General features: G+C 40.4%; 1 protein-coding gene across 3 annotated transcripts in view; it reads right to left on the bottom strand.

The window, feature by feature from the left end:
* Nucleotides 1-14,932, bottom strand: part of LOC139636505 (inactive rhomboid protein 2-like) — a 30,422-nt gene that overhangs the window by 3,488 nt on the left and 12,002 nt on the right. For all 3 annotated transcript variants that reach the window (XM_071504636.1, XM_071504637.1, XM_071504635.1), the window contains 15 exons: nt 12,308-12,459; nt 11,226-11,409; nt 10,293-10,514; nt 9,519-9,647; nt 8,724-8,833; nt 8,139-8,357; nt 7,853-7,964; nt 7,298-7,372; nt 6,452-6,613; nt 5,979-6,064; nt 5,797-5,860; nt 5,538-5,632; nt 5,328-5,403; nt 5,144-5,244; nt 4,364-4,517 (listed from right to left, as the gene is read on the bottom strand). In XM_071504636.1, the coding sequence (XP_071360737.1) occupies nt 4,364-4,517; nt 5,144-5,244; nt 5,328-5,403; nt 5,538-5,632; nt 5,797-5,860; nt 5,979-6,064; nt 6,452-6,613; nt 7,298-7,372; nt 7,853-7,964; nt 8,139-8,357; nt 8,724-8,833; nt 9,519-9,647; nt 10,293-10,514; nt 11,226-11,409; nt 12,308-12,459 (1,941 nt within the window). The remainder of the gene's footprint in view (nt 1-4,363; nt 4,518-5,143; nt 5,245-5,327; nt 5,404-5,537; nt 5,633-5,796; nt 5,861-5,978; nt 6,065-6,451; nt 6,614-7,297; nt 7,373-7,852; nt 7,965-8,138; nt 8,358-8,723; nt 8,834-9,518; nt 9,648-10,292; nt 10,515-11,225; nt 11,410-12,307; nt 12,460-14,932) is intronic.

Raw genomic sequence — 14,932 nt, 5'->3', positions numbered from 1 at the left:
CGTCAGGGCTGAGTTTGGAGGCTTGGCCTGGTCACAGGCAGATGGCTAATCTGTGAAAACATTAAACTCCCACAAACAGCAGAGAGCATGGCACAGCACTCCACCCACTCACCCCACACACGCAGGCCGACACGTTCCTAACACGCTTACTGTCACTCAACATGGCTGAGATGGAAAATATTAAAACAGAAGGAAGGGGCAGTGATTGGACGTCTCTCCTAACTTAGCCCATTGGTCACGATTTACTGTGGGACATTAATGAATCGTGATGTTAGTTCAGGATGTTTAGTTTTCCTTTACAGCGCTGCTACTTTTACTTCAGTGAAGTTTATTCCTGACGTTGGAGAGAACAGAAAACCAGGTAAACCTCAGCTAACACCAGTTCAGCCTCTTGTCAGCTCACATGTTCCCAACTACTGCATTCCCAGACAGACTGACTGTCCTCATCCCAAATTCCACCGGGAAGTGACACGTGTATAATCTCCATTTACACTGGAGGTGTAAATCCCAGGTGACCACCATCATTAAAGTGTAATCATAAGAATCTGATCTTCAGAAACAACACTGAATGTTCAGCATGGAAAGTCTCAGGACTGTGTGCACATTTAAATGTGTTCCACTTCCTCCTTTGCATTAAAAACCTGTCGCATTCACGTGTGTGTACTGAGGACTTGATTAATGCCAAATGTCAACTGGAACAAAGTCTCTGACCTGACCTCAATCAAGAGACAATTAATTAATTTCATTGAATAATATTTAATCAAATACTGAGATCTAAGAGCCAGTGATACTGACTTTAACCCCTGTCTGTCTCTGTCACCTGTAAACCTGAGCTGCTGTACTTTTACAGTTCTTTAGATCTGGTCGAATTGCGTGAATTATTATTATTATTAAAGTCATTTATGCTCAAGCCACAGGGTCTCCTTAACTCAACAGTTAAAGGATAATCTACTTAAGACGCCTGTTTAAGTGGCTTGACTGCCCTGTGCTGTGCCTTGCATGTGTTTCCTCTGGTTATTCCTGCTGTGTGAAGACCTGCGAGCAGCTCGGGGCTGAGCAGAGCTGGGCAATGGGATTTCTGGCTCGCACGTCAAGGTACGTCATACTGAGAGCCACCTCATGTCACACCACGCAAATATCAGATATAAGCAATTAAGGTCAACTTATAAAGAAGACGACAGATGTCTGGATGGCATAGAGACATATGTTCAGAACACAGAAAACAATCACATTTTTCATCAATTATTTTATATATACACATAAATTCCTTGTCTAAAAAGCTTTAGGTGATGCAATATCAAACATCTGCTAAAATGTTTTTACTCATCCATTAAAACTGTCCATTATATGAACTGAAAGGTGCCAGGATGAAACTTTTCCTAAAGCTGTGCAGACTACAAGCCCCATCAGACAAGTCTAATCTTTGCAACAATTGTCTTTGTTTAAAAGAAAAAATGTAATCCCATCCACTAAGTACCGCAGCAGTGGCCTTTACTAACCTGCACAATGGCATTAGACTAATCTCTTAAAGGGGAAATTGGGCTTTACAGACACAATGAAGAAAACACTCATGCCAGTAAGAAGTAGGTAATCCAGACTGTGTTCTTTTCACATGCAGAGTAATCAACAGGTTTAGCCACTGAGACAATATTATACCTCTTTGAGAGAGGAGTTACTCCAAAAAAAAAAAAAAAGGCATTGTTGCAGTTTCAAGCATATGGTGCTTAGAGAAATGACAGCTAATAAATATTTCTATGTCTTAAACAACAGTGGATCCTCCTGTGTTCTACCTGTATGAAGAGTATGTCATAAAAACGGAACTTATAGTGAGTCACAAAGGGAAACAACATCGACTCATCCGAGTGTTTTAAAAACATGTACAGACATCACCTAAGATAGTAATTAGCTGTAGCTGACTCAGCAACTACACACGTACATGTCCACAAGCCAACAGACGCACACACACACACACACACACACACACACACACACACACACACACACACACACACACACACACACACACTTAATCTTGTATACCAAGAGGATTGCTTCAACTTTCCATCAGCCCGTCCGACAGGACATCACAGAGTGGATTAACTATGGCAACAGTGTCCAAATAAAACATATCCTGTAGGTGTGAACATCCAAAGTGACAAATGAACTTAGCCCATGTGGCGTTTCTCACCTCTTTATCTTTTAGCCTGATAATCAGCAAGTTCCTGCTCTGCCTCTCTAATCCAGCAAAGATTTTAAAATGGAAAAAAAATTGAGGGCAAGAGTGTTTCCAGTTAACATACATATGAATAAGTTTCCATTTGTTTGATCAAAACTATGGTTGATTTTTTTTTTTAATCAAATAACAAATAACTCAATTCGCAAAAGTGCAGTCTTTTCTTGTTCATCTTAAGATATTGTCTTAATGCGTATATATGATCAAAGCCACATGTAGCTCTCATTTAATGTGCTAATGATACCGTGTGATATATATTTTCTTTAATTCTCTGCTGAAGTTTGAGATGCTACAGGTGCCAATCACTGACTCTTCCATCCTAATGTTCTGTTATGACCTAAAACCAAAACCGTTTGATGAGCAGTTAATGCGAAGTTCCCTCTTTCACAGGAATGACTCAGCTCCAGTAAAGTGGTGTCATAACGTGTTGTCAGCTTGAGCTCAGTCAGTTGCACAGTAAACACATGAGGTGTTTCCTGTGGCCCTCTAGACCTCTCCAGACACGGTAGTCAGGTCTGCTCTAATAATCCCCACAGGAGAAACTCCCCTCCAGTAAGTGAGCTAAGCTAAGCTGAGCTAAGCCACTGAAGGAGAACAGCAGATAAACAAACTATAGTTATAGTGGAAATATATAAATGGTTCAGATGTTCTACCTCTCTATCAACATTTTTTAACATTAACTTAACAACAACATGAGTGGTAAAGGCTGCCTTAGTGCATGTGGCATATTCACATCATGTGTGTAACTGTTAATAGGATTAAATAAGGACGTGGTTGAAGGAGGAAGGAGAACAATGCATCAAAAACAACAACCTGACACTTTGGTGACGGTGGCAACTTCAGGTCCTTCATTCATTCAAGGAATATTAAAGACTTTGGGGAGCATCTCTCTCACACAGATTAATACAACAGACATTTGACCAGCTCACGGATCAGCACAGCATGTGCGTATTTGACTGTGTGAAAGTGTGAGTGTGTGCTTACAGTATGTGCATGTGTCAAGTGTGAGTGCTTAAGTAAAAGAAATAAACCAGCTTTCCTGGCAATCCTGACAAAGGCCACTGTAACACAATCATGCTGGTGATTAACACAAAAACTCTGAGCTCATCTGTATGAAAAGCTGTTGCTTTTAAACTTTTAAGTTCTTCTTCAGTTACTGGACCTGCAGCTACATTCGATTTATTTTTCTTTATATACACAGATTATGCAGAAGAAACAAAAAAAATCTACAGATGTTTGTTCCTAAATGTGTTTGTGCTTAGTCACAACAGATTCTATTTACATACTGTATAAACATCTGAATGTGTGTTTGTAGCTTACAACCTGCACTCACACACCTGCTGTAAATGATTGTGTGTGTGAGTAGTTGGATGAAAACAAATGTCTCACACATGGAGCATTTTTATCTCTGATCAAATCTTATACATCAATTTCTAGAATAAAGATACAACTAATAAAAAAGATGTTTATTTTAATTGTGTGAAAAGTCTTTGTATGTGAAGTTAGACATTTTTGCGATCACATTAATAGCTAAACAGAATTGTGTACACATAAATACAACCAAATATTATGTGTCTAACTTATAACTAACAACCTTTTTGTTTATTTTTGTTAACACACACATAGATAAGAAAGTAATTTATTGTTTGTTTTATCATACTACAGTTGAGATTTGCAGCCTGACTCTACAGGTTTCACTGTTTTCATGATGCCTGGACCGAAATATTAATGTGTCTCCCGAAATGTAAATTAAATACAAACATCATCTGGCCTTGAAGACATATTTACATAAATGCTAGTGCTGTATAATCAGATTTAAGGTTCTATGCTTGGCCCTTTTAACATCATTTCACAAAGGACGAGGCTGTCTGGACTCTTCCACTGATCTTTTTGGGAAACAGTCTATTAATCTAAGACATGGTTAGAGGAGCTGATGTTACTGGCTTTTAGTTAAATTCATCCCAAATCCTTCCGCTAATGTCGTCTTACTAACAGTGTTTTCATGCTGCTCCACTTTATAGATCATGTGGCCGACAAATTGTTTATCAGTGGTTGAATTCAGTGCTTGCTTTTGCAAAAAGAAACCTATACGAGTTCATTTCTTTACATCTGTTATTGTGAAGGGCTCACCTCAGCTCTGTAGGGCAGGAACAGGGCAGAGGCGAGGTTTCCAGTGATTCCACTCAGGATGTAAATGATGGAGATGCGGTGCCAACCTGCCAGCTTCTCGAGGTCTCTCAGTATGCTCATCTGGAACACCACTGACACCAGGCAGTGCAACAGCCTGCACACGCACACACATACACATACACACACACAAATGACATCTGTGCAGCCTGCTGGTATTTCAGCCAACGCATTATATCAAATATACATTTTTGCATTTTTCAGTGAGCTCCCTTGGCCTGTTTGTTTGCTTGTTTTAAAAGTAAACCTGAGGGATTTTCCATGTGCCAAGTATTAGCACAAGTATTACAAGTATTACAGTTCTCATGTGAGTGAACAGCTCACAAGCACTGGGGCCTCATTTAGAAATATTTCATTATATGAATCCTGAGGGATGCTGACATAGTGAAAACACATTTGTAATCTTTCAAACAATTTAAGCAGCTCATTGACTCAGCATAATATTTCAAACACTTGGTCACAGCATATTAAACCCAGTGCTGTTTAGAAGTTATGAAGTGTTTCTTCTGCAGTGGCTACATCTCAACTTAAATGGCTGACTCAGCTCAAACAGCTCTTTCAAGGCTAATGGCAAAATAAGACAGTTTCATCGTGACTGCAAACCAATAAAAACAAGCAAATAAATAAATAATATAACAAGAGTCTCAGCTAAATTTGTTAAGAAATATTTACTCAGAAATTCAGTCTTTGTTTCAGGATGTTTGTGAGCAGTGCGGTGCGTACCCAGCATGGAGGAAGAGAGAGAGCCACAGACGGTAGAACTGATCTGGAACATCCGGGTTAAGGAAGGGCAGCAACCCGCACACATCATCCAGACAGTGGACCTGTGCAACAGAAGTGCATGAGCTTAGAAATATGCTAACACAACAACACACATGCATGACCAAAACACATGCACATAAGCTACCTGTGAGCAGAGAGTGGCGTCTTCATGAAAGTAACCGTGCATGAAAGTGCAATACTCTCTGGTGGCGATCTCACATCTGCAGGAGGACGAACAAAACGTAATTAAGTTTTCTCCAGATGATCTGGCAGTTACAGTAAATGAGTAGATAAAGGTGATACCTGCAGACCTTCTCAACAACAGTCAACAACACACAGCAAAAATGTGTCTCACCTGCCCTTGGTTCCTATGCAGCATGGCCGTCCCTTGATTTTACAGTCCATGTGTCTATAACCTGTCTGGTTCCACTTCTTGGGATATGTACACACCTGGAGAAAGGCACACGATGAGCAATAACACAGACACACAATAATACTTACCTCTATCTTATCCATTATCTCGAAAAAATATTTTATATTTTGAGAAGAATATAAAAAGAAGTGCATGCTAGTGTAGAACATGAATTTCCAAATTAGCAGCAGTGTCCCCTCACCGGCCACTGGGTGATGTCATCTGGCCAAGTGTGGGGCTCTGCAGAGGCCGGCTCCTCACACACCCTGGTCACAACATGCAACACAGGAGGACATAAGAAGGTTTGAAAAGATTTCTTATTGTTTCTTAGAAGCGTTCTACATGTGATGTGGCACAGTAATCCCATACTGTGCATATTCTCACCTGGGGTCCTGATGACAGACAGAACCAGAGGATCGGCTGATGTCCACAGGCTCATTGTTCCATTTAATAAACGTGGCCAGCGTCTCCTGTTTGCACAATTGTTTTAGTATCAAATTTTAGTATTTATTTCATTTCATTTTGTACACTACCAACAAATATAGAGGCAAGAAAACAACTCATTTTAGGAAATGGTACTTCACTGCATTATCTCTGTAGTGAGAAAAGTGATCTGTTCCATAAAAAATCATTACATAAAATACATTTACTTAATAGTTAAAGTCTGTTTACTTTGCTGTTTCTACTCTGTGGCTACAGGTGTGTGAAACATAAGCATTTTTGACATTACCTCTTGCAACTGCATGAGCATATTCACTGAATGTTTCTTTGCTCAAATTCTTGCTAAAACCACAGATTAGTTTTTTACACTGATTAGCTATTGTGCTAAGCATGAAAGTGCATGATAAACAGCATACAGAGCAGTCGGAGCTGAGGGTCTGCACACATCCGGAGTTGTCGTTCTGAACGCAGCAGCCAGATTCTCTCTCCTGGTCTTTGGCCTTCTGGATCAGACTCACTATCTGTTTGTCCTGACGGATGCATGGTGAGAACTTGGCCCCCAGGTGGATCAAGTCATCCTGTAAAAGGTTGTAAATTATTATTAAGATACACACGCTGACAACTCACCCACAGTAATGATATGTAAAGCAAAATAAAACTGAAGTCCATTCTTTGCATGGATCATTTCTAGATGGAGATTGAGTCATTCTGCCTTTTGACAAGTTGTAAAGCTGAGTGGTTAGGGTGCATACCACAGGAGCAAGTATGCTCTCCCAACCGGCCCTAATCTTTGCTGCATGTCATTCCCGTCATTTCCTGTCACTCTACACTATCCGATCTAATTAAGGCACATAATGCCCGAAAAATAACTTAAAAATAAATAAATAGAATACTAACACTTGACATTTAAGTTAAATCTTAAATGTTGATTGCAGAGAGCAGACTGTAAAGAGAGTAAAGTAACCTACTAAATGTGACAGGAAACGCAGTAAGTGATAAGGTGAGAAAGTCACAAACTCATGAGGGTGTAATCTTTTACCCAACAAGGGGAAAAACGTCAACTACTGACACATCATACTGTGAAATAGTAGAGAAATGTGAGTAACCTTCATGCATCTGTAGAGGTGTGTTACACAATGATCAAAGATCATTTTAGCGAGAAGTTCATTTGGGTTTTATACATCAAGACAAACATCCAATGTGTAGTAAAAAAAACATATAGTGTAATAAAACAGCTAAACTGAGACCAGGAAGAGACTCACAGAGCTAGGACCAATCCAGAAGTTCTCCTGCTGGATGTACTTGACACTCTCATAAATGCCTTTGTTCTTCAGCACCTACAGAGGGCGACAGAGGGACACAGTTGGCAATGTGATTCTAAATGTACATAACGTGACAAAAGTACCAAACATTTAATGATTTGACTGTTAATTAATGATTTCTGAGTGAAGAATAATTCATTTTGTTTAATGTTCTGTGTTTGCTTGGATTAAAAAAAAAAATAACATCACTTAAAAGTTTTTAATATTTAATGCTCTCAACCATGTATTGACTGATATTAGTGCATCCAAATAAAATTGATTCTGTTTTAATGCTCATTTTTACAAAAAGCAGTGAGCAGCAGTTTTGTCACTAAAGATAAAAGGGTTTTTGTCTTCTTGGTAGTAAATACTGTATAAATGCAAAAAACTCATGACAGATGAAATTACTATATTCTTGTAAGTATTTCATACTAGACCTATTTAGTTCTTAGTGAAGAGAGATTTTTGCACCAATGACTTTGTGAAAATGCACTTATAGTTCAGAGCTTCACTCACCAGTTCAGATGTAGAATGTTGTGCAAACCCCACAGGGGCAAAACCATATGTACAACAGGCCAGCAGTGTGATTACTATATGGACGAATGTGATCCAGTAGGTAAAGTAGGGCCTGAAAACAAAACAAGATTCTCTGTAAATCAGGCAACTGTCAGTCATGGAGTCAAACATCACATTACAGTGGGGACATCTGTCTAAAACTCTTCCTGTCCTGTCTCAGAGGGTCAAGTTTGTAAATTATGTAGTATTAGTACTGTGTCAGTACACATTAGTATCTACTGCCAACCTGTGGCTGTGGAAGTCATCCAGCTGCTTCTGGACGTTGCTGCTGAGGCTGCGTCGGTAGTGCCGGTTCAGCCACTTCCCGACAACACCCATGCCGTACTGACGCTTATGCTTGTCAAATGCAAAGTGCTTTACTTGGGAGGCGATGCGACGCCCCCGGCGAGGATGGATCTTTTCAGGCACTACTGTTGGTGTCCTGGGCATCCGAGATACGTCCTTACTGGAGGTAGGAGGAAGACAGGTAGGCAGGAGCGGTGGACAGTGGTTAGACAGATGAAGGCAAAGAAGGAGAGGAAGGTGCACAAATTAAATGCATGTATATGAAAAGCAATAAACAAATAGTCTAGTCTAAAGTATGTCAGTTCTGCTTCTGTTATAGTTTACATTTACAGGTTTTACCGAACTACACTGACACCTGTCAGATTTTTTACCTCTGATGTTCCAGTTAACAGGCAACATTTTTCTGAGTTTTGATTAGAACCCTCATAAATAGTTGAAACAGTTTTCAGGATGGCACAATAAGACTTTTCAGCATCATTCTTAAGAGAATGCTATCCATCTTGTTTTTGGTTGTGCATTTACTCACAGGCTTGGGAACTTCTGGTCTGGCTGATCACAGGGAGCAAAAGCTGCCGACATGGGAGGAGACTCAAATACATCATCAGCCATCGAGTACAGTTCATCATGGGCATCGACCTACACAGCAGAGGAGGAGGGAGTGTGAGAAGAAAATGGGGGAGAGGTGTAAATTAATGAGAAGGCCATATATCGTGTGTTTATACGATAGGTTCCTGTTGTAGCAGACGTCAGGGAGGGAGATGTGTAGGACACGTGTGATAATTTCAGATATGCATGATTAACCTTTCACTTCTAGTTCGCAGTCCTTACAATGTAGATTTTACAGTCATTCAAGCAGCAGCCGATTAGATTAAGTATTTGTACCCAGCAGTAAAGATGAGAACAAAGAGAGAAGAGGAAGGCTAGAGAACATTTTCTCATCTATCAAACTAGAGGAGTATTATGGCAAGATGTGAAAAGGTTATGGTTCTTGTTGACTGAGGTGTAGGTGTGAGGTGAACATATATATCAAAGTAGAGATAATGCTGTTGCTCCTCAACGTGCTGTAAATGTTCAAAAGACAAGGAAGGAAAGTAACTAAGATAATAAAGAAAGAAAGTAGCTGCTGAATAAACAAGGCTGATAAAAGGTGCAGATAAGCAGTGAAAGTGAAATAAAGTGGTGAGGAGTGTGTTACTGCTAACATACGCAAGAAGGGGAAGGAAGTTAAGATGAAAAAAAAAAACATTCCAGCAAAAGTTGAAGTAAAGAGAAGAACTGGTGTCAAGGTTTAAACAGGAAGATTAAGTAAGTGGATGCTGACCTTGCTGAAGAAGAGCGACTCAGACGTGTCTGCGGAGTCCACCGTGTCCTCATCCAACCAGCTGGGCCTGGCAAAGCTCCTCCTGGGGAAACTGCGACCTGTCTGGGATCCTGCCAAGCCACTACGTCCCTGGACAACACACACACACACACACACACACACACACACACACACACACACACACACAAAGCGATTTCACACATACATAATGTTTCTTAAGGCAGTTCTGCTCTACTTAGAAATAAGATGGCAACGGACAACTAGAAATGCGCACAGGGGAAACCATTTCTATAACACTAGAAACTCTCTAACTCTTAAATATTTTGGTCTATAACAGTTTCGAGATTGTTTCTAAAATGAGTAAAGGTGTGAACAGTACAGTCTGTAAAAGTCTGCCTAATTCTGTCTATTATGGTAACAAACGAGTATGGCAGATCTCGGTGGAGTCTAAATACTGTATATTTTAGACTGTGTATGAGGTTATTATAAATTTTATAAATATAAATTAGATTCCCATCACACCATTAAATCCACTGAGATTCCACAGAGATCTGTCATCTGTTTTTACTGGAGAAAACAGAACTAGAGTCTGCTGGCTGCAGTGCAGAAAGAAAAAACTGACACCTACCAAATGCAGAACACACAACATGACACATCAATGCCCTTGATGCCTCTCTGACCTTCCTGATCTGGAAAGCATCCTAACACACACACACACACACACACACACACACACACACACACACACACAGGCTTTCTGGTACCCCTACACACCCTCAGCAGGTTGGATGCAGCTCGGATGCTCATGCGGGCGACGGACTCCCTCTTGCGTCGGGGGAAACGGCTGTACCCAGAGCGCTGGCTGGTGAAAGAGCTGAGGGAGGTAATCCCCGGCGTGACAGGACCTCCCTGAGTGGCATGGGGTGTCCTGGGGGAGCGACTGTCCACCTCATCTGGGCAACGGAAGGCTCTTCCCCGTGCCAGGGGATCCACAATCTACCAAAAACATAAATTAGACTCAACATGACATAAATATTTGATTACAGCCTGACATTAACAGAGTAGGTAATCATTACCTGCAACATTAACAAGTCGCAGGTAATGAGCAGAAGACAGGAGAACAGTACTGAGAAATCTGCTCTGTGTCTGTGTGCATTGTACAGTTCAGTAACAGGAAAAACACAATGCCACTAATTTTTATCACTGGCCAACCCAATCACAAGAGCAGATGCAGGATGAAATAAGTGAGTAAAGTTAAGCAAAAGACAAAAAACAAAGGAAAAACTAGATACTGGATAATGAGTAGAGCTGTCTGACGTGGACTGAGAGGAGAGTCATGATTCATCTGAGACCCTACAACACTCATTACAGCCAGACACATTTTCCCACTCTCCCACTCTCCTCCTTTTTACCATTTCTTTTTGCTCCCGTGCTTCCAGAGATGTCTCTCAGTGTCATAACATTAAAAAAAGATTTATTACTTGTTGGTTGGTTGTGAAATTGAGTGGAAATGGGAATTTTTAGTGCACAGAGCTCATGGCATAGACCTGCTGCGCCTCATCTTGTTTCTTTTTGCTGTCTCTGTAACTTATATCCATGATAGGACATTTTATTCTATTCAGGCAACAGGATAAAATCTCAGTCAGGATGTGAATTAATGGGTGGATTAGAGTATGTAGTAGGACCGTGTGGCTCTGTTGACAGTACCTTGGGCATCTTGTGTGTGGCTGGTGAGTCCAGGCCCTGGTCGATGCTGGTGGCTGTGTCAGGCTCCCTATACTGGGCCTTCAGCTTGCCATAGCGCTGGCTGCAGTGACGCATGCTCTTCCTCTGCCATACCTGCTGCTTGGTCTCACAGTCTTCCCCCACGCCAAACCACTGGGCTGTATTCCTGTGGGTACAGAAAGAAGAGGGTGGCCTCAGTATCATATACTGTAATACACAGTCAAACAGGAATTGCAGATGATGCTAAGGTAACACAGGCAGAGAGTAACATCTTAGCAATGTGTGACATTGTGCTATGTTAGAAGGCAATGAGCTGAACACAATAGTGGCAAACTGCAGTTCAGCTGCAAGATGTCAAACGTATTCACAAAACAAGATGTCACACTTTTAAATAGCACATCAACACATAAAGACACATAAACAACAAACACAATAAAATCAACTTGAGATTTTTACAGAATCTGTTCGGAACAGAAGCTCAAAAAAATTCTGGTAAATTTTGACACCAAAATCACAAAACGCTGCGAGATGAACACTGAGACACTGACACAGTTTGACTGAAATCCCCTGTACTGTAGAAAGACCGCTTCACAGTTCAACTGAAGGAACCCTGCAATACATAGCTAACTCTAAATACTACTGAATATTGGACACGTGTAAATACTGTACATCAGGCATTATACCTACTGCATTTTCTATCTCTATGCTCAATCATGAGGATCATGGGATATGTTGCTGATGCCGACAATGATACTGATTGTGTGTTGATTAGAGGGATCCTGGAGAAGATTTTTTTTGCTGAATGAATTGTGGGGAATAGTATCTGCACTTTTTGACCGCTTAGGGTGAATGACCTGCAGTGAAGAGCACTTGTATTTCTTGTATAATAACTTTGGTGCTTTACTCAGTGCTTTTTTCTTGGGTTCATGACCTCACTGACTATTTGTTTATCCACTGTAGGTCTCTAATTAAAAAGACTTGACTCTCACCAACAACTTGAATTATGAGCAACATGAACAGAAATAATAATACACACGACTCAAACAACAAACTCTCCATTTTACCTGCGAATGCTTTGAGACAGTGATGTTTGTCTACCCAGCTTTGGCCTTCTGTCCCTGGATAAGAAGCCTCCATCTCCGGCTCCGCTCACACTCTCCGACACAGAACCGGTTGCTCGACCACTCTCACTTTTTTTCAGAGATGGGCGGAGTGGCTGACCAGAGGAAAAGAGGAATAATGATTCAGTATAGCCTAATTGTTGTTAAAGTCAATAGATATAAATAGCACCTGGACACAGTGGAAAACTCGGTTATTTATTGTTATTAGTGTTTATTCAGTGGAATATTACAATGACCTAAAAAAAGCAGCAGCAAGGCAGAGGAGACATAGATCACATACAGACTTGGATAATTCTGAAAGACTACAGGACTTTACAGGTTAATTAGCAGAATAAAACTATAGCAGTACCCTCAGGGACATCACAACATCACATTACTATCAATTTATAAAACTGTTAAGAAAATAATTAGGCAATTATTGTAATGACTGCAATCCAATACTCGGACTGAGTGCACATTTAATGTGCACACAATTATGTTCAGTCAATATTTTGTGTGTTCGGGTATTAACTAAAACAGCCAGAAAAAAAACACTTTCTCTGCTCTCTTAAAATCCTTCTCTTGTATGCTACTCAGCAGCAGTGATTCCTCTGAGTGCATTATCTTAACCTGCAGTGACTCTGCAGCTGCTGAGGCTAATGGTCTTGACAATGCACACTTCACAATAGTAGTTCTTGAACATATGCAGTGATCAGTGCAGAAAACAATTGTCAGATATTGTGTTGTGTCATGTATGCATGACATGAGAACAGGTCAAATGCACACATTAGCTCCTCCTATTAATATGGCAGCTAAGAATAACAGCACACACAGAATAAGACCAAGCAAATGTCCTAGCCTTAGCCTTGCATTAGATTTAGTTTTACAGATAATAAAGTGAATTTATAATGACAAGAGCTTAAGTTGTGTGCATGCAGTTGTTTCAGTATTAAGTACAGTGCATGATGTAGCAAACCATTTCCATAATTAATACGACAAGTGCAGCTTCTGTTCAAAATATGCCTGTCAGGGCTGATTGCTTGGTCTGCATTAATCAAGCGAGCTTTCTTGAGAGCATCATCCAAAACGTCACACTCAACACTGCACTTCCTGAGCAAAAAACCCTGCAGTGTGTGTGGTCAGTTGGTCTTGCTTGTTACTGCTGGAGTTGGCTGCACCGCTCCATTCTGAGATTGTCTGGGTGAAGGCATGGAAAGTGCCGTCACAGTCGAGCTCTGCCTTTCTTAGAACCCTGACATGTCCACACTGTACATTGCCTGGGTGTTGCACTACCCTAGTGTGGTTCCGCCTTTTTCTTCACATCAAATAACATGTAGAAAAGTGATGTTTGAAGCTTTCTCAAGAACAGCTCATCTAAAAGACTTCACAGTCGACACAGCACTTCCTTGGGTCTTCAGCAATACACCCACGAAGTGTGAAGTCTATCAGATGAGCGGTTTTTGAGAAAGTCGAAATCTAGGCAAAGATTCCACCATTTATAGTTAGATTTAAATTTCTCTTAGTCATGGAAATAAGTGAGTGCAAGTCCTCCTTCTGCTTCTTTTCCTTTTTGTCTTTTCACAGCAAAGCCACAGTATGTGCCTGAGTTCACACGATATTTGCATGTTTATTACACTGGTTGCTCTTTAGCAGCAGTTTAACTGTAGCATGCTCAATTAAACTCTGTCGACCTACTTCTTTCTGTCGCTGAAATGCCATCGTTTGTGTTCGGAGCATGGGGCCCACAGGGGGTAAATGTATGGCCTTGTGCCCATAAACTGCAAGACAGCTGTCCAAAATGCCTTCCTGCCCCAGCAAATGGCAAATTCAGAGGCACAGAGGAATACCATGCTACCCCATTAAGGTGGTTTAAACCCTTCTGAACTTTTACCGAACTGCCTGAAATCTTTTTTTTTCTTTTCCCCTGTATATGCAAAGTCAAATGATTAGTAGGCATGACATCTCCTTCCAAACTATCAGTCCATCAGTCCAAGTCAACTAAAGTGAACTAAGAATGTTAGACAATACCAAAAGCTATTTTGCAAGTAGTTTCAAATAAAACTGAAGTTCCTGTAATGACTGCTGAGCAGGTTTTAATCCAAATTCAGCCGTCTGACTGTGTTCTTCATTAACATAACAAGCCTATCTCCAGTTACATTTATCCTAAATGTTTATGAAACAGATCAAATCATGCTTTACTCTCTCTTGACCCTTCACTACCACAATACCTTAATATTGATTTTTTCTTCCATTCTATTTCCTTATTTCCATGTGTTGATAAAATATCAAGCTTATCTAGTTTACATGAGGAACGTGGCCGGATCTATTTGGAAAAGGAGGTGATCTTATCCACCCTTTGCTCTTTGCATCTATGCCAGACAGAATACAACGACAAAAGTAAAACCAGCCAGTAAAACAATCAAACTGCTTCTTAGGTGTTTCGCAAAAAATTATTTTCATAGCATTTCAAAAATATCAAAAATAATGATAAATACAAGCTACTAAGCCACTGATTGGGGAGGGTCTCAGGAAAGGGGGAGTTATGAGGGTGCTCAATTTTTTTTTTTATTTTTTTTTGCTTTGTTTCTT

This window comes from Trachinotus anak, unplaced genomic scaffold, assembly GCF_046630095.1.
Source record: "Trachinotus anak isolate AG129_WGS33_773 ecotype Australia unplaced genomic scaffold, CSIRO_AGI_Tana_v1 ptg000019l, whole genome shotgun sequence".
NCBI lineage: Eukaryota > Metazoa > Chordata > Actinopteri > Carangiformes > Carangidae > Trachinotus > Trachinotus anak.
Note: the sequence above shows the minus strand (reverse complement) of the source record. Positions and strands in the feature narration are given on the sequence as shown.